The 26,955-nt window shown below is 42.5% G+C and overlaps 2 protein-coding genes across 5 annotated transcripts in view; one reads left to right on the top strand and one right to left on the bottom strand.

Annotated features, from left to right (window-relative positions):
- Positions 1–13,561, top strand: part of cct8 (chaperonin containing TCP1, subunit 8 (theta)) — a 29,831-nt gene extending 16,270 nt beyond the window's left edge. Inside the window, exons 11-15 of the mRNA XM_070893313.1 lie at positions 5,884–5,999; positions 6,521–6,592; positions 6,672–6,836; positions 11,797–11,916; positions 13,282–13,561. Of these exons, the coding sequence (XP_070749414.1) occupies positions 5,884–5,999; positions 6,521–6,592; positions 6,672–6,836; positions 11,797–11,916; positions 13,282–13,359 (551 nt within the window). The 3' untranslated portion in view covers positions 13,360–13,561. The remainder of the gene's footprint in view (positions 1–5,883; positions 6,000–6,520; positions 6,593–6,671; positions 6,837–11,796; positions 11,917–13,281) is intronic.
- Positions 13,562–20,499: 6,938 nt separating this feature from the next.
- usp16 (ubiquitin specific peptidase 16) overlaps positions 20,500–26,955 on the bottom strand; it is a 57,362-nt gene continuing 50,906 nt past the window's right edge. For all 4 annotated transcript variants that reach the window (XM_070893307.1, XM_070893309.1, XM_070893308.1 and 1 more), the window contains one exon: positions 20,500–21,438. In XM_070893307.1, the coding sequence (XP_070749408.1) occupies positions 21,314–21,438 (125 nt within the window). In that variant the 3' untranslated portion in view covers positions 20,500–21,313. The remainder of the gene's footprint in view (positions 21,439–26,955) is intronic.

Below are 26,955 nucleotides of genomic sequence, written 5' to 3'. Positions count from 1 at the left end.
AGAAATTACAGGCCAGTCAGCCTAACTTTGGTGGTGGGAAAATTATTAGAAAAAATCCGGAGGGACGGGATAAATCTTCATTTGGAAAGATATGGAATAATCAAGGACAATCAGCATGGATTTGTCAAAGGATGGTCATGTCTGACCAACTTGATTGAATTTTTTGAGGAGGTAACCAGGAGTGTCGATGATGGCAGTGCGTATGATGTAGTGTATATGGATTTTAGCAAAGCTTTTGATATGGCAGACTGGTCACGAAAGTAATAGCACATGGGATCCAGGGCAAAGCGGCAAGTTGGATCCAAAATTGACTTGGAGGCATTACCAAAGGGTAATGGTTGAAGGGTGTTTTTGTGACTAGAAGGCTGTATTCAGTGGGGTTCCGCAGGGCTCAGTGCTGGGTCCCTTGCTTTTTGTGGTATTTATCAATGACTTGGACTTAAATGTTGGGGATAGGATTAAGAAGTTTGCAGATGACATTAAAATAGGTTTTGTGGTTGATCATGAAGAAGAAAGCTGTGGACTGCAGGAAGATATCAATGTACTGGTCAGGTGGGCAGGACAGTGGCAAATGGAATTCAATCCGGATAAGTGTGAGGTAATGCATTTGAGGAGGTCTAACAAGGCAAGGGAATTCACATTAAATGGTACAACACTGAAAAGTGGAGTGGAACAAAGAGACCTTGGAGTGCAGGTCCACAGATCCCTGAAGGTAGCAGGCCAGGTGGATAAGGTGGTTAAGAAGGCATATGGATTACTTGCCTTTATAAGTCGAGGCATGGAATACAAAAGCAAGGTTATGATGATTGAACTGTATAAAACACTGGCTAGGTTGCAGCTGGAGTACTGTGTGCAGTTCTGATCACCACATTACATAAAAATATAGAAAATAGGTGCAGGAGTAGGCCGTTCGGCCCTTTTGAGCCTGCACCATCAGGAACATTCTTCCTGCATCTAACCTGTTCAATCCCGTCAGAATTTTATGTGTTTCTATGAGATCCCCTCTCATCCTTCTAAACTCCAGTGAATACAGGCCCAGTCGATCCAGTCTCTCCTCATATGTCAGTCCTGCCATCCTGGGAATCAGTCTGATGAACCTTTGCTGCATTCCCTCAATAGCAAGAATGTCCTTCCTCAGATTAGGAGACCAAAACTGAACACAATATTCAAGATGTGGCCTCACCAAGGCCCTGTACAACTGCAGTAAGACCTCCTTGCTCCTATACTCAAATCCCCTCGCTATGAAGGCCAACATACTATTTGCCTTCTTCACCGCCTGCTGTAACTGTATGCCAACTTTCAATGACTGATGTACCATGATACCCAGGTCTCGTTGCACCTCCCCCTTTCCTAATCTGTCACTATTCAGATAATCTGCCTTTCTGTTTTTGCCACCAAAGTGGATAACCTCTCATTTATCTATATTATACTGTATCTGCCATGCATTTACCCACTCACCTAACCTGTCCAAGTCACCCTGCAGCCTCTTAGCATCTTCCTCACAGCTCACACTGCCACCCAGCTTAGTGTCATCTGCAAACTTGGAGATATTGCATTCAATTCCTTTGTCTAAATCATTAATGTATATTGTAAATAGCTGGGGTCTCATCCCAGCACTGAACCTTGCGGTACCCCACTAGTCACTGCCTGCCATTCTGAAAAGGACCCGTTTATTCCTACTCTTTGCTTCCTATGTGCCAACCAGTTCTCTATCCACATCAATACCATGTGCTTTAATTTTGCACACCAATCTCTTGTGTGGGACCTTGTCAAAAGCCTTTTGAAAGTCCAAATACACCACATCCACTGGTTCTCCCTTGTCCACTCTACTAGTTACATCCTCAAAAAATTCTAGAAGATTTGTCAAGCATGATTTCTCTTTCATAAATCCATGCTGACTTGGACCGATCCTGTCACTGCTTTCCAAATGCGCTGCTATTACATCTTTAATAATTGATTCCAACATTTTCCCCACTACCGATGTCTGGCTAACCGGTCTATAATTCCCTGTTTACTTTCCCTCCTTTTTTAAAAAGTGGGGTTACATTAGCTACACTCCAATCCATAGGAACTGATCCAGAGTCTATAGAATGTTGGAAAATGACCACCAATGCATCCACTATTTCCAGTGCCACTCTCTTGTATTCTGGGATGCAGACTATCAGGCCCTGGGGATTTATAGGCCTTCAATCCCATCACAGGAAAGATGTGATTGCACTAGAAAGGGTGCAGAGGAGATTTACAAGAATGTTGCCTGGACTGGAGAATTTTGGCTATGAGGAAAAATTGGAGATGCTGGGTATGTTTTCTTTGGAACAGAGGAGGCTAAAGGGAGACCTGATTGAAGTATATAAAATTATCAGGGGCCTGGTTAGAGTGGACCTGCTTCCCTTGGCAGAGGGGTCAACAACCAGGGGGCATAGATTTAAAGTAATTGGGGCGGGGTTTAGAGGAGATACAAGGGGAAATTTCTTCACCCAGAGGGTGGTGGGGGTCTGGAACTTGTTGCCTGAAAGGGTGGTAAAGGCAGAAATCTTCACCACATTTAAAAGATCTCTTACGAATCTTGACTATCTCCCCTGAGCTTTTTGATCTCCATGGTAAGTAATCCTGGCCTTTCCAACCTTTCACAGCTCAGATGACTTAAATTAGGTGTCACTTTTGTTGCCCTTTCCTTCACTGCCTCCAATGCATAGGGTATCCTTGTAGAACAGCGACCTGAATTCTACACAGTACTCCAGATATGGCCATTTCTGTGCTTTGCACGGACACATTATTGTCATCTGTAATTTGTGTACTGCTCCTCTAGCTATACATGCTGATTTTTTTAAAATTGGGTTTCGCTATTGCTGCTGTACACTGTTATTGGTTGCAGTGAACTACCTGCCAATACCCCCAAGTTCTTCCCATGTTTTGTCCTATAACCTACAGCTATTTGGTTTATATTCCAACTGTTTATTAATATCATTACCTTGCATTTGTCTACATTAAATGCTATTTGCCCTTCCTTAGCTCAGCGTCCCAACTTATCCCGATCCCTTTTATAAAAACAGAAAATGTCGGAAATACTCATCAAGTCAGATAGCATCTTGTGAGAGCGTGTTAACGATTCCGGTCAATGATCTTTCGTCAGAACTGGAAAAAGTTTGGGATATAACAGATTTTAAGCAAGTGCAGAGAAAGGGAGAGGGGAGGAAAGAACAAGAGAAAGTCTGCAGTAGGGTAGAAAGGAAAGATCCCTTTTATACTTTTGTTTGCCCATTCCCTCTAATTAAGCAAGTGTTCCCGCCCCCCCCCAAATGTTTGGTGTCATTTTAAAATCTAGCTTTTTATCTGTCACCAGCTCCAAATCATTTGTATTATTTTGGTCTCTACAATAATTGTAATAGTTGAAATAGAAACTGAGACAAATATCGGAATGATCTGCTTGGCAATTAAATACAGCAGTCTCTTACAATAGAATTGAAAAGCATAACGAGGCAAATCTGAGAGTCTTGTAGAGAATGAGACTATCACAAGTGATTCGTTTTGTCACCTTGCAGCCATGTAATCAATAGTAAACGTTTGTCACCTTGATACTGAGCACTTGTCTACATGGAGGTGATTCATCTGTCTCCTTCCTTTGAAGTGAGTAGAATATGTGCTGCATAGTATATTCTAGGTATTTTTCACCATCAGTAAACAAATTAAAGTGGTAACCAATTGATCAGCTACATAAAAAAATGCATGAAGAAACCTTTGACTTTTGGGGAAGGAGGGAGGAAATACTTGTGATTAGAAATGGGACAAATCTCCGGTCTGTGAGAAATACATTGCTGATGGAATACTTTTCCCAGGAATGCTAGGAATTTCAATAGTAATTCTAAATGTCATTTTTTTTTTGTAAATTAGTTTTTGAACCGAGATAGAATTGGTTAAACTTTTATGATTGTTGCAAATGCATGTACAGGTATTGGATCATTTTTCAGCGTGTTGATCCTTGTAATTTCCAAAGCAACCTGTCTAAGCAATCCTTCAGCATTAAGCAGTATAACTGACCTAGCGCTTACATAACATGAATGCTGAAAAACATTTGTCAAACTTGCACTTCGTGAGCAAAGAAATCATCAACAATCCAGGTTGTTCAGCCAATTTTGTTGGTAATAACTTTTAAATCAACCTTTTCAAATCTGTGGATTTAAAAAGCTGAACCAATTGAATATGTATAAGGAGACTACATTTCAAATTTCTACAATATTTTAAAAGACCGTTTCAATATATTTCAATTTGCGAATTCAATAATATATACTTCTTGTATGAAACACGGTGACATCAATTTGCAAAGTTCTATGAATGAGTTTAGTTAGGTTAAGGTGTGGGGGGCATTGATGTAATCTGGGCTTTGAGGTTAGTTTCCAAGTAATGAAAAGATTTGTTTGGTTGCTATAATTTTATGCATAGTATGGTTAGAGAAGCAGACGATAACCGTTATTTTTGAAGAAAAACGGGGACAAAAACAGAACATTTTAAGCACAACCGGTCCGTCAGCATCTGTAGAGAAAATAGGTAAGTTAATGTTTTAGGCATACTGCTTTTCAACACAGCTGAAAAAAATAAAAGATGAACCAGCACTTCAGTAGAATCCGAACAGAATTACACATTATTCCACCAATCCTTCCACCTTTTTTCCCCCTTCCCCAACCTTTTCTCTTTTGTACTGATTATAATGGAAAGCTGGTTCGACTTTATTTTTTTCATGTCTGATGAAGGGTTGTATATCTAAAACATTAACTTAATTCTTTTTCAAGGATTATACCAGATCTTTAGAGTAAGACTTAAGTTTAATCTATCATTTACAGAAAATATGGAGAAACATCAGTTATTTTTTTTCCTCCTATAGGGTAGTCATCCATCAACTTGCATTTTTAAGAAGTGCTCAATTACTCCTATCTGTTCATTCATCTGTAATAGTTAATTTGAAGTGGTGTCCTGTATTTGGTACTGTCTTATGGGTATTTACAGTCCCAGTACAGCTGCAGAATTGAGGAAATTATCTTATGGTAACAGATGAAATTGCAGTTCTAACTTAGGCCTGTTACTGTGTTTAATATCAGTTTGAATGAAGGAAACTAATCTATGTCTGACTTATCCCCATGACCTAGCATCCTGGCATGTTTCGTACATGTAGGTTCAGCAGTATAGCGCTCCTATGCGTAAAATTAAAGCAACCAAAAACTTTTCATTGCCTAGAAACTAGCCTCAAAGCCCAAATTACATCAGTAGCCCCCCACACCTTAATAACCTAACTAAACTCATCCATAGCACTGTATAAATTGATATCACTGTTTCGTACAAAAACTAAATTTAATTGAATTCTCCTTTAGCCCACCCCCGAGATATCTGTGCTCTTCAAATTTTGACTTCTTGAGTATCCCTGACTATAATCTCCTAACCATTGGTGGCTGTGCCTTCAGCTGCCTAGGCCCTGAGCTCTGGAACTCTTTTCTCTCCTCCCACAAACCTCTCCACCTCTTTAGCCTCCTTTACGACGCTCCTTAAAACCTATCTTTCATCTGCCCTAATATTTTATGTGGCACGATGTCAAATTTTTGTCTTGTAACACTCCTGTGAAGTACCTTGGGATGTTTTACTACGTTAAAGGCATTATATTAAATATAAGTTGTATAGCTGGCACAATTTAAAATGTTTTTTTTTTGTCCAGAACTCCACACTTGACGACTAGAAAACTATCTTAAATAGAATGTTTTTAATTGTATGCATTTGCACATCATGCAAGTTTCTGGTTAGTTAGCATTGTCTATTTCTATTACCTGGGTTGGGCAGTGATGAAACCATTATCTACCACAACACAGGCCTTAACTGCTGGGTTATGTCTTGTTGCAGAGAAAGAAGATGGTGCCATTTCTACAGTTTTAATCCGTGGTTCAACAGATAACATAATGGATGATATTGAGAGGGCAATCGATGATGGTGTCAACACCTTTAAAGTTCTTACAAGGGTACTTACTGTATTCTGGGCACTTCAAATTTATTGAAAGGTTTCACTCCTAATGGGTCTCCAGTATTGGATCTGTTTTTGGATTTTCATTGTTGTGTGATTATCCGGGGTTCACACTATATGTGAAGACTTGAAACTTATTGTTGAAACTCATTTGTTGATGCTTGACATAATTATGCATGTAATTTCCTTTATTTCTATGCCTATAAATCTAGTGTGAGTGTTTTGTGCAAGACTGAGTGTGGGGTATCTCAAACCAGGTATCATTTGTCAGTTGGCCAAGTGTTCTAGAATTTAATATTTACAAATGAATTCTTCAACATCTTGGGACCAATTTTAAGCCTGCTGTGCGGGCCGTTGAATATAGACTTTGGCTGGCTGCCTTCCTGGTTTTGACTGCAAGAGTGGTTCACCTATAATTGATGCAGGACTGTATCGTTCCTTATATTTTGCATAAGTACGTTATAGACAGTTTACCTTGTTCAGATGTACTTTCTTGTTAACAAAATGTGTAATTGGCAGGATAAACGATGTTTACCAGGTGCAGGAGCAACTGAAATTGAGCTGGCGAAGCGGATCACTACTTACGGAGAGGTATGAAAGGAAACGATCAGTTTATTTTTAAGAAATTTGCAGTGAAGAACAAACAATTGATTTCTTGGTTTCTTTTCAGTCATGTCCTGGTCTTGAACAATATGGCATCAAGAAATTCGCAGAAGCTTTTGAAAGTATTCCACGAGCATTGGCTGAGAACTCTGGTGTTCGGGCTAATGAAATAATTTCGAAATTGTACGCAGTGCATCAGGAAGGAAACAAAAACATTGGATTTGATATTGAGGTAATTAAGCAACCTTTAATGTGTCTAATCATTGTAATAGTTACTGATGCTTTGGATTAAATGCCCTGGGATTCAGTATCGCATTGTCCTGACCAGGGAGTAGGTACATTGTCTCTGTCTCTGGAACCGTGGCTAAATCTAGCACATATTGATGGATTGAAAGTTTTATCACTTCTTCTGATGTACAGGTTCTACATGAATTTAGATTTTACATGTTTTAGCAGAGGGGAATTTGCAACACAAAACTAACCATGATTTGGTATGGATTAGCAGTACAGGTTGAACCTCCCTTATCCAGCACCCTCAGGACCTGGCCTCTGCCGAAATGAGGAATTTTGCCTGGAGGGAGCGCTGAGCGGAGAAGCGGCCGGCCTGAGGACGCAGCCCCCCCCCCCCCAGAGGGAGTGCTGAAAGGAGGAGCAGTTCGCCATATTTTAAGAGTGACTATTTGCACGAGTTTTTTGTGTCCTTCTGCACATGCGCGCATTGGATTCCACTCCCTTTTAGAGCATGGGCCCTCGATTCAGTCGTGCGTGTGCAGTGCACCATACGAGGAAGTGGGGCCAAACCATGAGCCGCATGGAGTTGGAGCTGCTTCTAGCTTTTGGATCATTTGGAACATTTTTGTGGCCGCCTGTGGTAGAGAGAGACTGGGGGGGGTGGAGACTGGGGGGGGTGGTGGGGAGAAGAGAAAGACTGGGGGAATGGTAAGAGAGAAAAACTGGGGTAAGCAAGAGTGGGGGTCAGAGGGGAGAGGGAACTCCGGGAAGATGGATCATGTTTTTCCAACCCCATTTACACCCACACCCGATTTCTCGGAAAGCTCGGTGCATGTGTTATAAGGGACATTATTGGAGTAGATGAAATCTGGAATTCACGATACTCACTATTCACTTCATACCCAATAAACCTGTTAACAATCAGTGACCCACACTCAATGCCGTGGGAGTGAGAGGGTAATGTCAGGAACTCTGGCTGTGATGGGGCAGGAACTTTGGCTGGGGGGTGTGGGGGCATGAACTTGTGATGGGGGTGGGGGGGGGGGGGTGGAATCAGGAACCTTTGCTGCGATGGAGGAGCTCTATCCTGTCTGCGGTCTGAAGTCAGAATGGCTCGAAGTACACTTTGCAAAGTCACTCGGAACTTGGGCTGTGCGGTTCTAATTACTCATTCCAGAGAAACTTCTGGGTGTGGATTATTCTCCAAGGGTACCAATCGGGTAATGAGATCATGTGAGCCTATCAGACAATCGGAGCTTTTTGCTAGTGCAAATAACTGCATCCATATTTTAATGCACATGAACTGGTTGCTGCCGTAAGAATTTCAGTAGAAGTGTGGTGATTCATGTACTGAATGCTAATTATATTGTGTTGAGTTATCTCCATTATAAGAAAGATTTGAGTGTCTGGCACCAGACACTTAATTGCGTGACGAGTCATTCCATAAGGTCAAAACGGCCATGGTATTGTTACTGACCAAACTACAAGTGGCCATTTTGGTTTGGTACTGTCAGGTGAAAAGTTAACATGCAACAGGACATGGCTCCAGAAGGCACATCTTATTAGAAACCATAGGGCTTGTAATTTCAGTAATTTCTCTAGAAAAATCATACATAATTAGAACCCCAGTTTTTGCATTAAACCTGGTCATCAAGATTTCTCGGTTCTATTTCTAACAAAAAGAAACCCCAGTAATTGTTTTGTTTTCTTCCTAAGTATGTGGCATTTGATAAGGTGCCACATAAAAGGTTACTGCACAAAATAAAAGTTCTCTGGGTTGGGGGTAATATATTAGCATGGATAGAGGATTGACTAACTCACAAAGGACAGAGTGGGGATAAATGGATCATTCTCTGGTTGCCAACCCAGTAACTAGTGGGGTACCGCAGGGATCAGTGCTGGGACCCCAACTATTTACAATCTATATTAAAAACTTGGAAGAAGGGACGGAGTGTAACGTAGCCAAGTTTGCTGACGATACAAAGATGGGAGGAAAAGCAATGTGTGAGGATGACACAAAAAACCTGCAAAAGGACATAGACAGGCAAATTGAGTGGGCAAAAATTTGGCAGATGGAGTATAATGTTGGAAAGTATGAGGTTATGCACTTTGGCAGAAAAAAAAATCAAAGAGCAAGTTAATATTTAAATGGAGAAAAATTGCAAATTAGTTATACAGGGTATTGGTGAGGCCACACCTGGAATACTGCGTACAGTTTTGGTTTCCATATTTAAGAAAGGATATACTTGCTTTGGAAGCAGTTCAGCGAAGATGTTCACTAGGTTGATTCCGGAGATGAGGGGGTTGACATGAGGAAAAGTTGGGCCTCTACTCGTTGGAATCTTCGAGTATTACAGACTTCCCCTTTTGTTCTTTCTTCCCCTCTCCCTTTGTGTTAATAATCTGTTCTTTCCGAACACTCTCCAGTTCTGACGAAAGGTCATCGACCCGAAACGTTAACTCTGCTTCCTCTCCACAGATGCTGCCTGACCTGCTGAGTTTTCCAGCTTTTTCTGTTTTTATTCCAGATTATGGCATTCGCAGTATTTTCTTTTGTAAGGCCTATATTGTCTCGAGTTTAGAAGAATGAGAGATTATTTCATTGAAACATACAAAATTCTTACAGGGCTTGACAAGGTAAATGCAGGGAGGATGTTTCCCCAGGCTAGGGGAGTCTAAAGCCAGGGGTCACAGTCTCAGAATAAGGGGTCGGCCATTTAGGACTGAGATGATAAATTTATTCACTGAGGATGGTGAACTTTGGAATTCTCTACCCCAGAGGGCTGTGGAAGCTCAGTCATTGAGTATATTCAAGACAGAGATCAATAGATTTTTAGATATTAAGGGAATCAAGGGATATGGGGATAGGCAGGTGAGTGGAGTTGAGGTAGAAAATCAGCCATGATATTGAAGAGCAGAGCAGGCTTGAGGGGCCAGATGACCTACTCCTGCTCCTATTTCTTATGTTCTTGTCTGAGAAAAGATAAAGTGCTGAGAGATTGAAAACTCAAGTGAGTGGAGGAATTGAAATCTGTAGCCCATCAATCAACACCATTGTGCATTTTAATGTAGTGTGATACCATGACACCTAATGATTTTCCTCGAGATTTTTTTGTTAAAGATTTATTTTCTTCCATTTCCTTTTTCAAGTTTCCTTGAACCATACAATATCCTTGACTGAGGGAGTAGATATGCATCCTGCTTAGCCACAAGGAGCTGGCTATGATATATTTCCCTTTTGCCCAAAGAATCTGGTCGTTGGTACTACTCCACAAAAGATGAGATTGGTAACTTGCTGTGAGGAGGATCGTGGACACAAATCTGCACTCAAAATTGGCCCACCCCTTTTTTCGGCCCACTTACCAGAGATGCGCCAACTTTGTGGGCTGAAAAGGGCGCCGATAAAATGTCCCCCCGATTCTGGCCGCTGCGTTGCCTCTCCCAGGGCGTGGCGTGGCCAGTCGATTGGGGCCGTAGCTAGGGCCCTGTGCCAGAAACAGTGCCGGAAGCTCTCCACATGCACGTTGGAGTGTGCGCGCATGCGCAGTAGCTCCTGCCCCCAGCCTCTCTGTGTGCTGCAGCATGGGACCCGATGCGTCCCGCCCCTATCCCGGGCCGAGTGGCCTCCCGCACAGGCCAGCCTGCTGCCTTCCCGGGTCAGAAGGCCACAACAAAAGGGTTGGTGCGGGGCCCAAGCCCGGGGGGGGGGGGGTGGGATTCCGAACTGCAGGATGGGTTCGATCACCGACCCCATGGGGGTAGGGGGTTCCGATCCCCGACCTCTAGGGAAGATCTGATCCCCAGACGTGTCCAATATCTGACCCCAGGTGCTGTTCTGATCCTGGGGAGGTAGGGTTGTTTGTAAGGGGTGGGCTGATGGTGAGTGAGCTTAGGCGGTTGGGAAAACATATAAGAATTACAAGCAAGAGATACTTCTATTTTTTTATTTGGATATTTTGAAAAAATTATGTAAATATGTTTTGTCTCTTTACTATTATTTTTGAAGTTTATCATATGAGGAAAAGCAATGTGTGAGGAGGACACATAAAATCTGCAAAAGGACATAGACAGGCTAAGTGAGTGGGCAAAAATTTGACAGATGGAGTATAATGGAAAGTGTGAGGTCATGTACTTTGGCAGAAAATAAATCAAAGAGCAAGTTATTATTTAAATGGAGAAAAATTGAAAAGTGTCACAGTACAGTGGGACCTGGGGGTACTTGTGCATGAAACACAGAAGGATAGTATGCAGGTACAGCAAGTGATCAGGAAGGCCAATGGTATCTTGGCCTTTATTGCAAAGGGGATGGAGTATAAAAGCAGGGAAGTCTTGCTACAGCTATATAAGGTATTGGTGAGGCCACACCTGGAATACTGCATGCAGTTTTCGTTTCCATATTTACGAAAGGATATACTTGCTTTGGAGGCAGTTCAGAGAAGGTTCACTAGGTTGATTCCGGGCATGAGGGGGTTGACTTATGTGGAAAGGTTGGGCCTCTACTCATTGGAATGCAGAAGAATGAGAGATGACCTTATTGAAATGTATAAGATTATGAGGGGGCTTGACAAGGTGAATGCAGAGAAGATGTTTCCACTGATGGGGGAGACTAGAACTAGAGGGCATGATCTTGGAATAAGGGGTCGCCCATTTAAAACCGAAATGAGACATTTCTTAGAGGGTTGTACATCTGTGGAATTCGCTGCCTCAGAGAACTGTGGAAGTTGTGACATTGAATAAATTGAAGACAGAAATAGACAGTTTCTTAAACGATAAGGGATTATGGGGAGCTGGCGGGGAAGTGGCGCTGAGTTTCATGATCAGAGCAGCCATGATCTTATTGAATGGTGGAGGAGGATCGAGGGGCTGTATGACCTACTCTCTGTTCCTATTTCTTATGTTCTTATGTACTTCCAGTGGCAGATTTGATTACTTTCTTTATCCCATCATATTCTTCTTTTCAGGGTGAAGGTGCAGGGCTGAAGGATATGCTTGAGGCTGGAATACTAGACCCATACTTGATTAAATACTGGGGAATTAAACTTGCTACAAATGCTGCTGTAACTGTTCTAAGAGTAGACCAGGTGAGTAGTAATTGCCAGAGTGACGCTGGTATACTTTAATATTTTAAATATCCTGGTTACTTCTATTATGAAAATAGTCTGCTTCAGGTTTCATTGTGCATCATGGGGTTTGGCACCCTTTGAAAGTATCTAGCCTACAAGTCTAGATGCCAGCAATTGGTTTTGAAAGACTGGTGTTCAGTCTTTTGCAACACAATGTATGAGATTTGAAAGCATTAATCTATCTATGTAATTCAGAAGCATTGTGAGAACAGCATCAGGGTAAATTAGTCCTTGATTGATGATTGGAGCCCAGTGGAGAAGGTAGTTAAAAGTTTGAATATTTCACGAAGGAGAGATTTCAATCTGGTTCCTGTTTTACAATTAATTTCATGCATTTTAAAACATATTTCCCACATCAGTTTTCCACTCTTGAGGGGAGAAAGTTGAAGATGGATAGTGTGCAGTTAGATTTGAAATTTTTTATGCTGGGGTATGGTCCACGAATGTGTCTGGTACTCCCAATTGACCATTCTTGGATGAGCTTAAGAGTGTCACCAAGTTATTGAATGTTCTTGTCTACTATTCATACACATGCACTTCTGGCAGGAGCCATTGGATAGTGATTGGGTTTCGCCTTTCTATCTTGGGGCCCAAATGCCATTGTAGCTGGCCTACTACTCGTTGAGATCAGCTAATTTTGCATAGACTAATTTAGGATTTTCTGGTCTTGTATACATATACTTCGGCTTTACTGAGCTCTCAGGGAAGCAACGCTTGAAATGTAGGGCAAAAGTATTGAGCACTAATCATGGCATTGATTTTTTAAAAACTGTACGATAATTAGGATGCTTGTCGGTGCTGTTTGAGATGAGGAACTTGCCTTGTTAGGGAATTGTGGTATCAACCTATGTCCCCAGCCCTCTTTCAGTGTAGCACGTGTGCTAGAAATGTATTGTACTGCTGTTTGATCCAAGTCCTCCTGTCTTAACCGTAATTTCTCAAGTGCAGCATTCTTCTCTATAATGTGGTATATTTGTATGTAGCTGTGCTACAAACATTTGGGTATCTGATTTGTAAGATGCATTAATACTTCTGCTACAGTTCTTGAAGTCAATGAATTTTTTTTGCAATGGCACAGAACCACAAAATATATTATATAGGTAGTCCATTTATAGATGATGGACTACCTGTATAATGATGATGACCATTACAGCAAAAAGTATAGTACAGGTATATACAAAAACTCTCTCAGTTGACACCTGAAAAATCTCAATGAGCAACTTTGCCTTTTTCCTGTGCAGTTACACACACATGCTTTTGTTCACTGTTGGATATGTGCATCAATCTGATTCAATACCCTCTTGGTGCTTTTTTTCTTTGCAGATAATCATGGCAAAACAAGCAGGTGGACCCAAACCTCCAGCACAGAAGAAAGACTGGGATGATGACCAAAATGACTGAATATTTGACCATCTAGGAATGAATTTGTACCAACTAATGTATACACAGAGTAGAAGCCCTACTTTGTAGTGCAAATTTGAACTGTTAAGTTTCTTTTTTATTTATGCAGCTTGTTTAGTTGAGATACAAAATTTGGCACTATGCTCAAGGGTCAGAAAATTCTGGTATTGTTCTGTCTAATAAAGACTTTGGGCTACTAAAACATGCTTATCTTTGCTTATTCCATTCATAATTAGCTGGTTCTGTGTTTAATTTGTAAGTGGTGTAAGGATAATCAATCCTAAATTCTAGTGTTTCAGGGTATAACATTAACTTTTGAAGATGAGATTTCATTTTAAATGAATTGAAAACATAGGCTAAATTGATATTAATAGTTTTCAATCGTGCGGTTTAGGATCAGCTGGATTTTCAAAAGGTATTAAAAATACTTGAGCTGTAAAATTAGAATCGCGAATCTCTTGGGCTCAATGTCACCTTTCCCTTATGTTCAGGTGTGTTACTGCATTAATGTATTTTCTGCTACTAAACTCACTTTCAAGGTCCCTAACTTAACTGGTCATGCATTCCTCTAACAGGCTGTGTTTGTAAAAAGAAAAGACTTGCATTTATATAGCGCCTTTCACAACCACCGGATGTCTCAGCGCTTTGCAGCCAATGAAGTACTTTTGGAATGTAGTCATTGTTTAAATGGGAAGCATGGAAGCCAACAGCAATGTGATAATGATCAGATAACCTGTTTTGTTATGTTGATTGAGGGATAAATGTTGGCCAGGACACTGGGGATCACTCCCCTGCTCTGCTTAGAAATGTGCCATGGGATCAGGGCGTCTGATTAAGGTCTCATTTGAATGACTGCACCTCCGACAGAGCAGCACTGGAGTGTCAGCCTAGATTTATGTGTTCCAAGTTCCTGGAGTGGGACTTGACCTCTCAACCATTTCATCTCGGGTGAATGTGCTACCTGAGCCTGGAGTCAGTGTCAGAGAAATAAAAGATTGTCCTGTCTCCCGACTTCAACTGTGTTGAAGGACAGCCCACTGATCTTCCAATTATTTACCACCTTAATGTGGTAATTTGTGGCATCTGTCAAGTTCAGCCAAGCCTCTTGCCAGGCACATGGAACCAAACGCAATTGTTTGAGGCACTAACATGCAAAAGTAGTTCTATCTGGGGTTCATCATGGAACTTTTCTAAATGGCTGTGGTCATGAGTCTGGATCTTGTGAAGAAAATAGATCTCCAATTATTCTTTTGTATGATGAATATAACCTATAGCAATAGAACATGAACTAAAAATACCTTCTGGTTCATAAAGTAAAAATTTTGCATTCGAAATTTAAACGTGGTAAGGTACTGTCTCACAGGGTGCTCGGTTTCAGTCTTCAGATGGAATTATTAAAAATCACATTCGTTGTGAACTTCAACTATTTACACTATTCTCGCTGTTAAACAATTGAACAGGCTTAACATTTAATCAGGAGTAAGAGTTTTTAACGCCATACTAAGTTATAATTACTGTTAAATAACACCTCTGATCCTGAAACTAATTTTGTGTGGGGTCTCATTCCTTCAGAAGAACGTTTAAAAATTGCAGAATTTAAATAAACATTTTAAAGTTTTTGTTGTGATAGTCACATTTCCCTCTTAAACCCCATTTGTTTGTCCCAATCTTTATTTTGCTTTCTGTATAATTTATTTCCCTGCTTTGCTGTCTGTCGTGATTGATTAATGAATTCTCAAACAAAGTCAGAAAAGAGGATATCTACACTCTGCAGCTTTTTTGAGGTCAGTGGCAATGCCATCCCTTCACCACTGACTGCAACATTGGGGACAGTATATTCTGCAGAATGAGTTGGAGTAGATTTCTCTCCTAATTTTTTTGTTAGAAACTTGAAAATTTATTTAACCCAGACTCCATACCTAAAGCCCTTGTTTGGGCTGCTGCTTTCAGGCTGGATGTTTTTGGTAAGGGTAGTTACAACTTCTAGCCAGAAGGTGATGCCTGTTTTTTACTTATACATAATTAAATTATCAGTCGGGGAAAGCAAGTGGATAAATTCCAAAACCCAATTTCAGCCCAAGTTTAAGAAAAAAAATTAAACAGACTGTTTTCCCCACACTTCACTACTGATTACACACACCTGTTCTAACTTTTGTTTGAATTCCAATTATCTGTGGAAAAACAGTATTTGTATTCTTTATCAAATTCTGTCCGTGGATGGTCAAGCAAGTCGTGTGTCAAATGCTCACATTTGTGTCTCTTTGAATTGGAGCAACAATGGAATCCATACGCAGGGCGGAGGGGGAAATTGACTAGGATAGGAGCTTTTGCTGGGACTATGTCATCAAAGGTAGACATGAGGGTATGTTTATGTGAATTGCTGGTTGAAGTAGTACTGTGGCAAATGAAGGACAGTTGGGATTAGAAAGTGTTTTAAGGGAAAGTCTATGACCTGTCAGGTTGAAAATACATCTGAGAATTAGGATATAGAAAGGTCAGAGAAGTTAAAAAGAAAATAAGGGGCAAAGAGAAAATGAGAATAGAATGGTAGCCAATGTGAAAGATAATCAAAGTCTTCTGTAGGCCCATTAGTAACATGGTAGTAAGAGGAGGGGTGGGGTGATTAGGGACCAAAAAGGAGACCTATCCATTGAGGCAGAGGGTATGGCTAAGGTATTAAAGACATACTTTGCATCTGACTTCACTAAGACAGTGGAGACACTGAATAGATTAAAAAATTGGGTTGGCTGTACTTAAAGCAACAAAGGCTGGCTGCACAGGGAAGGTGGCTCAACTGGCTAACAAGGGAAATTAGGGATAATAAATCCAAGAGACATATAAATTGACCAGAAAAAGTAGCAAATCTGAGGACTGGGAGAAATTTAGAATTCATCAGAGGCGGACTAAGGGTTTAATTAGGAGGGGGAAAGAGAGTATGAAAGTAAGCTTGCAGGGAACATAAAAACTGACTGAAAAAGCCCTATAGATATGTGAAGAGAAATAGATTAGTGAAGACTTATGTAGGTCCCTTGCAGTCAGAATCAGGTGAATTCATAATAGGGAACAAGGAAATGGCAGACCAATTGAACAAATACTTTGGTTCTGTCTTCACTAAGGAAGACACAAATAACCCCCCGAAAATACTAGGGGGACTGAGGATCTAGCGAGAAGGGGGAACTGAGGGAAATCCTTATTAGTCAGGAAATTGAAGGCTGATAAATCCCCAGGGCCTGATAGTCTGCATCCCAAAGTACTTAAGTGGCCCTAGAAATAGTAGATGCATTAGTAGGTGGTCATTTTTCAACATTCCATGGACTCGATCAGTTCCTATGGATTGGAGGGTAGCTAATGTAACCCCACTTTTTTTTAAAAAGGGAGAGAAGACAGGTAATTATAGACCGGTTAGTCTGACATCGCTAGTGGGGAAAATGCTGGAATCAATTATTAAAGATGTAATAGCAGTGACAGGATCGGTCCAAGTCAGCATAGATTTATGAAAGGGAAATTATGCTTGACAAATCTAGAATTTTTTGAAGATGTAACTAGTAGAGTGGATATGGGAGAACCAGTGGATGTGGTGTATTTGGACTTTCAAAAGGCTTTTGACAAGGTCCCACACAAGAGATTAGTGAGCAAATTTAAGGCACATGGGATTGTGGGTAATGTATGACGTGCAGAGAGAACTGGTTGGCAGACAGGAAGCAGAGAGTGGGAATAAACGGGTCCTTTTCAGAATGGCAGGCAGTGACTAGTGGGGTACCGCAAGGTTTGGTGCTGGGACCCCAGCTATTTACAATATATATTAATGATTTAGATGAAGGAATTGTGTGTAATATCTCCAAGTTTGCAGATGACACTAAGCTGGGTGGCAGTGTTAGCTGTGAGGAGGATACTAAGAGGTTGCAGGCTGACTTGGACAGGTTAGGTGAGTGGGTAAATGCATGGCAGATGCTGTATAATGTGGATAAGTGTGAGGTTATCCACTTTGGTAGCAAAAACAGGAAGGCAGCTTATCTGAATGGGTACAGATTAGTAAAAGGAGGTGCAACAAGACCTGGGTGTCATGGTACATCAGTCATTGAAAGTCAGCATGCAGGTACAGCAGGTAGTTAAAGCAAATGGCATGTTGGCCTTCATAGCAAGAGGATTTGAGTATAGGAGCAGAGAGGTCTTGCTGCAGTTGTACATGGCCTTGGTGAGACCACACCTTGAGTATTGTGTGCAGTTTTGGTCTCCTATTCTGAAGAAGGACATTCTTGCTATTGAGGGAGTGCAGCGAAGGTTCACCAGACTGATTCCCAGGATGGCAGGACTGACATTTGAAGAAAAACTGGATCGACTAGGCTTATAATCACTCGAATTTAGAAGAATGAGAGGGGATCTCAGAAGCATATAAAATTGACGGGATTGGGGACAGGTTAGATGCAGGAAGAATGTTCCCGATGTTGGGTAAGTCCAGAACCAGGGGTCACAGTCTAAGGATAAAGGGTAAGCCATCTAGGACCGAGATGAGAAACTTTTTCACCCACAGAATTGTGAACCTATGGAATCCTCTACCAAGGAAAGTTGTTGAGTCCAGTTCATTGGATATGGTCCTTCTGGCTTAGGGGGTATGGAGAGAAGGCAGGAGTTGGGTACTGAAGTTGCATGATCAACCATGATCATATTGAATAGTGGTGCAGGCTCAAAGGGCCTGCTCCTGCACCTATTTTCTATGTTTCCACTTAAAAGTAGGTACACCAGGAGCGGATGGGATGCATCCTCTGATGCTGAGGGAATTGAGGGCCGAAATTAATCCGCCATAGATACGGGGGGGGGGGGGCGGGGGCGGGTGCCGAGGACTCGACCAGGCCAACATCCCCAGCGTTGATGCACTGACCACACACGACCAGCTCTGCTGGGCGGGCCATATTGTTCGCATGCCTGACAGAAGACTCCCAAAGCAAGCGCTCTACTCGGAACTACACGGCAAGAGAGCCCAAGGTGCGCAGAACAAACGTTTCAAGGACCCCCGAAAGCCTCCTTGATAAAGTGCAACATCCCCACCGACACCTGGGAGTCCCTGGCCAAAGACCACCCTATGTGGAGGAAGTGCATGCGGGAAGGCGCTGAGCACCTCGCGTTTCATCGCCGAGAACATTCAGAAACCGAGCGCAGGCGGCAGAAGGAGCGTGCAGCAAACCAGTCCCACCCACTATTTCCTTCAATGACCGTCGCACCTGTGACAGAGACTGTAATTCCCCTTTTGGATTGTTCAGTCACCTAAGAACTCTTTAAGTGGAAGCAAGTCTTCCTCGATTTCAAGGGACTGCCTATGATGATGAGAGGACTGGAGAATTGCAAATGTTGCACCATTGTTCAGAAAAGAGTGTAAAGATAAACCCACCAAATGCAGGCCAGTCAGTTTAACCTCGGTAGTGGGGAAGTTTTTAGAAACAGTGATCAGGGACAAAATTAACAGTCATTTGGATAGACGTGGATTAATTAAGGAAAGCCAGCACGGATTTGTTAAAGGTAAATCGTGTTTAACCAACTTAATCCACGTTTTTTGATGAGGGTAATGCTGTTGCCGTAGTGTACATGGATTTCCAAAAGGCGTTAGACAAAGTGCCATATGATGGGCTTCAACTTTGCTCACAAGCCTATGAAAAAAAAGGGACAGTGGCAGCATGGATACAAAATTGGCTGAGTGACAGGAAACAGTAGTAGTAAATGGTTGTTTTTTGGACTGGAGGAAGGTATACAGTGGTGTTACCCAGGAGTCGGTTCTAGGACCACTGTTTTTCTTGATATATATTAATGTCTTGGACGTGGGTGTACAGGGCAGTTTCAAAACTTGCAGATGACAAAACTTGGAAGTATAGTGCAGTGAGGATAGTAATACACTTCAGGAAGACATAGGTTGGTGAAATGGGCGGACACGTAGCAGATGAAATTTAACGCAGAAAAGTGTGAAGTGATACATTTTGGTAGAGAGGACATATAAACTAAATGGTACAATCCTAAAGGGGGTGCATGAACAGAGACCTGGGGGTATATGCACAAATCAGTAAGGTGGCAGGGTAGGTTGAGAAAGCAGTTTAAAAAGGCTTATGGGATCCTGGGCTTTATAAATAGAGGCATAGAGTACAAAAGCGTGGAAATGATGACTGTTATGTATGTAAACCTGTAATTACCATGTCTCACCACCAGAGGGCTTATCCCCTGGCATCCCAAGGGATCCCACAATCCCTTGGGAGCACCTGTATACAAGGAGGCCTCACAGGCTGGAGAGGCACTCTGAGATCTGTAATAAAGGACTACACTCACACTTACTTTGAGCTTGCAGTATCTAGTCTGACTCTTTATCCAAGACATAACAATGATGAACATGCATAAAACATTGGTTCGGCCCCAACTGGAGAAGGATGTGAAGGCCTTAGAGAAGGTACAGAAAAGATGAGAATGATTCCAGGATTGAGGGACTTCAGTTATATTAACACTGGAGAAGCTGGGGTTGTTCTTGGAGCAGAGAAGATTGAGAGATTTGATAGGTGTTCAAAATCATGAGGGGTCTGGACAGAGTAGATAGAAACTGTTCCCACTGGCAGAAGGGTCAAGTACCAGAGGACACAGATTAAAGTTGATTGGCAAAAGAACCAAAAACCTTGTAAGAAAAAACTCTTTTTTTAAAACTCAGCAAGTGGCTGGGATCTGGAATGCACGGCCTGAAAGGGTGGTGGAGGCAGACTCCATCTTATCTTTCAAACGGGAGTTGGATAAGTATTTAAACGGAAAAAAAATTGCAGGGCTACAGGGAAAGGAGTGGGACTAGCTGGGAGTTGGCACAGGCTCGACGGGCTGAATGGCTGCCTTCCGTGCTGTAACCATTCTATAATTCTATAAGTGATTTATTTGCAGGGAGAGTTTTAATAAAATTGAGGATTTGAGGTGAGGGGTGGAGTATGGCGAGGTGCTTGGAGCAAAAAGTAGCAGGGGAGTCAGGAGAGACTATGGTGAAATAATGGGCCACAGCACCATCACGGCAGTTTGAAGACATCAGCTGGTGGAGAGTACAGCCTGGTGGAGAGGCTCCATTAATGGTCACCACCCACGAGGCAAGTTTTTCAAAACCACACAAAGGCTGTATTTTTTTTAAGTTAACAAATGACTATAAAGACTTTTATTCCAGTTGTGATTGCCTGTGAAATCTACCAATAAACTGTACAACATTGCATTATTATACAGATTTGAAGCATTTGTTTCAAAATTCAGTTTTAACTTAAAACAAGCAGCCATCAATGGTTAACCCTCAACTAGATTTGAGTGAAAAAGCTAATTGGTCTGATCAACAGATGTATCGGTCTTCCTCACATTCAAACTTGGAAGCATCACAACATAAAAATTGTTCAAAAAATGCATCTTCCATTAGACACCCTTGAACATTTGGTTTCAAATTACTGTAATGCTGATGCATAACCTCCTTTCACATCAGCTTTCCATGTGATATATTACATGTCAACAAGTAGTGTTTCAGGATACAAGAAAAATAAGGGCTGTGAACAATTTTTAAAAAATGCTGCATGTTCAACATTCAGTGAAATTTTTGAAACAATTATATTTTTGCTATCAAAAGTACTTAAGTCAATACATTTTATTCCCCAAAGTTTTAGTATGGCTTACTTTCAAAAGTACTATAATTATTTTTGTTTAATAAAACATCCAGGCAAAATACAAGGCATTTGTATTTACCTACAACAGTAGACAAGGGTCCATATCATACACATCATAAAAGCCATTCCTTTGGGTGATTTCTCCCTCAGCTTGTCATACAGTAGGCAATAATTATTTAATGAATGTTGCATAGACTTAGAACCTAGATATTTTTTTTCCATTTTTCTTCCAGAAATTAAACAAGTGGTCTTATTCTAAAGCGAACCAAATTGGTAAATGTTATGCCCTTTCATAGGTGACATTAGACAATTCTCTCATAGAACAGCAGGTAGGCCTGGGCACTTAATACCTTCGTCTCTGGCACTGCTTGCACACGGGTATCACTTATATGGAACCAATTACCCATGGATGGCTCGGCTTTGTTCGCTGTTACAAAACAGAATTGTCAGTTACCATTTATTTTTAAAAATAGGCAAAATAAGGATCTCAAAGCTAATCACATAAAAATGTCTATATCCACTACGTTTTCTTTCCAGGTTAGCAAAAATAGGACTTGATTTAAATTCTGACATTTCACAATTGTTGGGAAGATTGCAAAATTGCACATTTTGACACATCTATTAAGTAAGCTGCAAGTAGACTTGTTTGCTGTTTTTATTTTTTAAAAAACTGCATAAACAGGTAGATTATTAAAAGCATTATATCGGGATGCACTATTCAAACAGGTATAAAATATTTGTGACTCAAATGCTCCTTAATATATACCAAAAAGGGATTAGTGGGCGAAGTGCCCATTTTCTATTTCTAGTTTCCTAATACAGGTATATGAAGAAACTTTTAAAGTCAAATTGCCTATTGTTTTTGGTAAAATCACTGAACATTGAAGGATTAAAAAAAAATCCAAACTGGTTAGTGATTAAAAATTTGTAAAGTTACATTTTTCAAAATGAATACATTTTACAGAATACCTACACTTGCTGTGTATTAAACTCTAAACATATTAAACTCTAAACAGTTTTTTAAACGATAAGGGGTTATGGGGAGCGGGCAGGGAAGTGGAGCCGAGTCCATGATCAGATCAGCCATGACCTTATTGAATGGCGGAGCAGGCTCGAGGGGCCATATGGCCTACTCCTGTTCCTATTTCTTATGTTCTTATATTGGGCTCAATTTTCCCCAGTTATCTGCGCCGTTTGTTTAGCGCGTGCCGTTTTTTTTGCCGTAAATTAAAATATCCAAATTTCCCCAAAGCTTCTGCACCAACGTAACTCGGTTACGATTATTTTAGCGTCATAGGGGGCATAACCTGATGTTTGCGCCAGTTTTTCACATTTAAGCAAGTTTGGCCAACTTGCCTTTTTCCTAGGACGACATATGTGACCACTCCCAAGAAACCTTCTGGGCACTTGAGCAAAATCAGCACACATTAAAAAAATCAGCACAGAAAGACGCCATTGTTTTTAGGCAAAGTTTTGGAGGGAGTCAAGAAGGCAAAGAATGTGCAGCATCAAGTAAATTTTTTCAAAATCAAAAGGGAGAAAATGGAAATCGCATGCAATTCTTTAATTCTGGATTTTTTTTTTTAAAAAGTACCACGTCACCACCAAACATCTCCTCACTGGGCTCACGGGTCAGCCGTCAGAATTGCTCCCTCAATCCGACCCACGGGCTCAGCTTCAAAAGAAGCCTGGGGGGGCGGGGAGGTGTAGAAGCCAAAGTGAAGTGATGAGAACCCTTAGGCTATACAGCAGCTTCAAAAGAAGTCCGGGGGGGGGGGGGGGGGTGGTGGGGGGGGGATGCCAAGCCGGTGTCCGGTCGAGGGAGCGATTCTGCTGGCCGACCCTCGAGCCCGGAGACGTTTGGTGATGCGGTGATACTTTGAAAAAAAATCAAAAATTAAAGAATTGCATTATACTTTGTCTCTTCATTGAATGCCTAGCTTCCCGTTCTAAGCAAGCCTATTGTGCATGCGCAGACCAGGGGTGGTCCATACTAGGGCGTCGACCTTGAGGAGAGAGAGAGAGAGAGAGAGAGAGAGAGAGAGAGTGCTTTGTCCTGCTGTTTTGAGCTTCTTGCAGAGCTACAATTAAGTTATGGGGGCAATATTGACAATGCCATACCTCGTGCAGGCCTTCTGCATGGTGGTGCTGAGGCAGAGAAGATTGATTAAACATCATCAGGTGAGGAACCTCAGAGCACGGAGGATGATGGGCAGGAGACCTTACCCAGATCGGGTATATCGAGACAGGCGTTCATACCTGCACCTGAGTGATGCAGACTGTGTCAGAAGGCTACATTTCCGCAAAGAAGTTGTAATCAAGATCTGAGAGTTAATAAAAGCAGACCTGCAACCCTACAAGTGTCAGGAGGACTGCTTTGTCAGTTGAAGTAAAGGTTACAGCTGCACTTTCATTTTATGCATCTGGATCATTCCAGGCCACAACTGGGGATGTGTGCCATTTCTCAACATGCAACACATATCTGCATTCGGCAGGTGACTGCTGCACTATATGCCCGGAGGAATGACTACATGAAGTTCCCCATGACCGCCCAGGCAATGCGTGACAAGACTGTGGGCTTCTCTAGGATTGCTGGCTTCCCAAAGGTACAGGGCTGCATTGATTGTACCCACATCGCCTTGAGAGCATCTTTGGAGGATTCCAAGATGTACAGGACCAAAATAGGCTTCCACTCCATCAACGTGCAGCTTATCTGTGACGACATGCATCGCATCACAGCAGTTGATGCGAGATACCCTGGGAGCACCCATGATGCGTTCATCCTATGTGAAAGCGCTATATCTGCTATGTTTCAGCAGCAGCCAGAAGGACAGAGCTTGCTTCTGGGGGACCAAGGGTACGACCTCGCCACCTGGCTCATGATGCCCCTATGCATGACCCGAACAGATGCTAACCGGGAATACAACATGTCGCACATTGCTACGCGCAGCATGATAGAGGGCCATTGGCATCTTGAAGCAGCGTTTCCGATGCCTGGACCATTCCGGAGGCTACTTGCAATACTCCCCTGAGATTGTCGGTCAGTTCACTGTTGTGTGCTGCATGCTGCATAACTTAGCCATCATGAGGCAGCAGCAGATGGTAGTAGAAGACCCACCTGAGGGGAGAGTGGCTGGTGATGAGGAGGAAGATGCAGATGATGAGGAGGATGACGAGGAAGCCATGCAACTACCTGAACCTGGAGAACGACGGCGGAGGAGGGTGGGCCGTTGTGCCCCTTTAACGATTGCTCGAGCCTTGCGCCAGCAGCTCATCCGTGAACGCTTTCTTGCCTGAAGGCTCAGCGGCAACTATTCCAAATGGACCATGTTTACTGTTTGGACCTGTTCTGTAATGTGTTGTGTTGTGTTAATAATGGAACAAATAATGGAAATGATTGTTATAAATTAAAAATAATTTATTCAAAAGTTTAACACTTGTTTGTGCTTAACTTTAAAAAAAATATTCTTGGATCAAACGTTAAAGTATTCAGTTAAGATCACTTACAAACTTTTAAACTTGTAAATTTACATCACTTACAAAAAACTTTTAATTTGAGAATAGCAACAATAATAACAGCAGCAGCAGCAAAGGATGGCTGCACCCATCTCTCCTCCACCTTATTCTAAGACCGCCTGCTGCGCTTGGTCTAGGTGACTCCACCCCTGCCCACAGGCGGTGGCACAGCGTTTCATGTTGGTACCAAACTTATTCTTTCGAGCATCTCAGATAATGCGCACTACTTGATGGGAGGCGTGGGCAGGTGCTAATGTGGAAGACCCGGCTTCGACCTCTTCAGAGGCTGGTCTGGGGATTGGAGTGGGCGTGGCAATTGATTCCATCCGGGGAGCGTCGAGAGAGGCGGGAGTCGAGAGAGGCAGCGGCCTATAAAAGGCTCAGCAGTCCGGGGAGCGTCGAGAGAGGCGGGAGTCGAGAGAGGCAGCGGCCTATAAAAGGCTCAGCAGTCTGGGGAGCGTCGAGAGAGGCGGGAGTCGAGAGAGGCAGCGGCCTATAAAAGGCTCAGCAGTCCGGGGAGTCGAGAGAGGCGGGAGTTGAGAGAGGCAGCGGCCTATAAAAGGCTCAGCAGTCCGGGGAGTCGAGAGAGGCGTACCGGTGCAGCTCCAGCTGGGAGAGAAGGCAAAAAAGAAGTAGAAAGAAATCAAAAGGTGACGTCACAGCCAACGTGGTAACTGATTGGCTGCTGATTGGTGAGTAGTTTTTCTTTTTCTTTATTAGTCAGTAACTTTTAACATTGTTGTCGGCAATTTAAGTGTATCTAAGGGTTAAGTCATGGCAGGACAGCTCGGTCACGTGATATGCTCCTCCTGTACCATGTGGGAACACGGGGACAACACCAGTGTCCCTGACGACTACATGTGCGGGAAGTGTGTCCACCTCCGGCTACTGACGGTCCGCGTTGCGGAGTTGGAGCTGAAGGTGGATTCACTCTGGAGCATCCACGATGCTGAGAATGACGTGAGTATCACGTGTAGCGAGTTGGTCTTACTGCAGGAGAAGGGTCCACAGCCAGCGAGGGAATGGAAGACCAGCAGGAAGAGTAGTGCAAGGAAGGTAGTGCAGGGGTCCCCTGTGGTCATCCCACTGCAAAACAGATACACTGCTTTGAGTGCTGTTGAGGGGGATGACTCATCAGGAGTGGGCAGCAGCAGCCAAGTTCATGGCACCGTGGCTGGCTCTGTTGCACAGGAGGGCAGGAAAAAGAGTGGGCGAGCGATAGTGATAGGGGATTCAATTGTAAGGGGAATAGATAGGCGTTTCTGCGGCCGCAACCGAGACTCCAGGATGGTATGTTGCCTCCCTGGTGCAAGGGTCAAGGATGTCTCGGAGCGGGTGGAGGACATTCTAAAAAGGGAGGGAGAACAGCCAGTTGTCGTGGTGCACGTTGGTACCAATGACATAGGTAAAAAAAAGGGATGAGTTCCTACGAAATGAATTTAAGGAGCTAGGAGCTAAATTAAAAAGTAGGACCTCAAAAGTAGTAATCTCGGGATTGCTACCAGTGCCACGTGCTAGTCAGAGTAGGAATCGCAGGATAGCTCAGATGAATACGTGGCTTGAGCAATGGTGCAGCAGGGAGGGATTCAAATTCCTGGGGCATTGGAACCGGTTCTGGGGGAGGTGGGACCAGTACAATCCGGACGGTCTGCACCTGGGCAGAATCGGAACCAATGTCCTCGGGGGAGTGTTTGCTAGTGCTGTTGGGGAGGAGTTAAACTAATATGGCAGGGGGATGGGAACCAATGCAGGGAGATAGAGGGAAACAAAAAGGAGGCAAAAACAAAAGACAGAAAGGAGATGAGGAAAAGTGGAGGGCAGAGAAACCCAAGGCAAAGAACAAAAAGGGCCATTGTACAGCAAAATTCTAAAAGGACAGAGGGTGTTAAAAAAACAAGCCTAAAGGCTTTGTGTCTTAATGCAAGGAGTATCCGCAATAAGGTGGATGAATTAACTGTGCAAATAGATGTTAACAAATATGATGTGATTGGGATTACGGAGACGTGGCTCCAGGATGAGCAGGGCTGGGAACTCAACATCCAGGGGTATTCAACATTCAGGAAGGATAGAATAAAAGGAAAAGGAGGTGGGGTAGCATTGCTGGTTAAGGAGGAGATTAAGGCAATAGTTAGGAAGGACATTAGCTTGGATGATGTGGAATCTATATGGGTAGAGCTGCAGAACACCAAAGGGCAAAAAACATTAGTGGGAGTTGTGTACAGACCTCCAAACAGTAGTAGTGATGTTGGGGAGGGCATCAAACAGGAAATTAGGGTTGCGTGCAATAAAGGTGCAGCAGTTATAATGGGTGACTTTAATATGCACATAGATTGGGCTAACCAAACTGGAAGCAATACGGTGGAGGAGGATTTTCTGGTGTGCATAAGGGATGGTTTTTTAGACCAATATGTCGAGGAACCAACTAGGG

This window comes from Pristiophorus japonicus, chromosome 11, assembly GCF_044704955.1.
Source record: "Pristiophorus japonicus isolate sPriJap1 chromosome 11, sPriJap1.hap1, whole genome shotgun sequence".
NCBI classification, from domain to species: Eukaryota; Metazoa; Chordata; class Chondrichthyes; family Pristiophoridae; genus Pristiophorus; species Pristiophorus japonicus.
The sequence above is the reverse complement of the archived record's forward strand: the minus strand, read 5'-3'. Positions and strand labels throughout refer to the sequence as shown.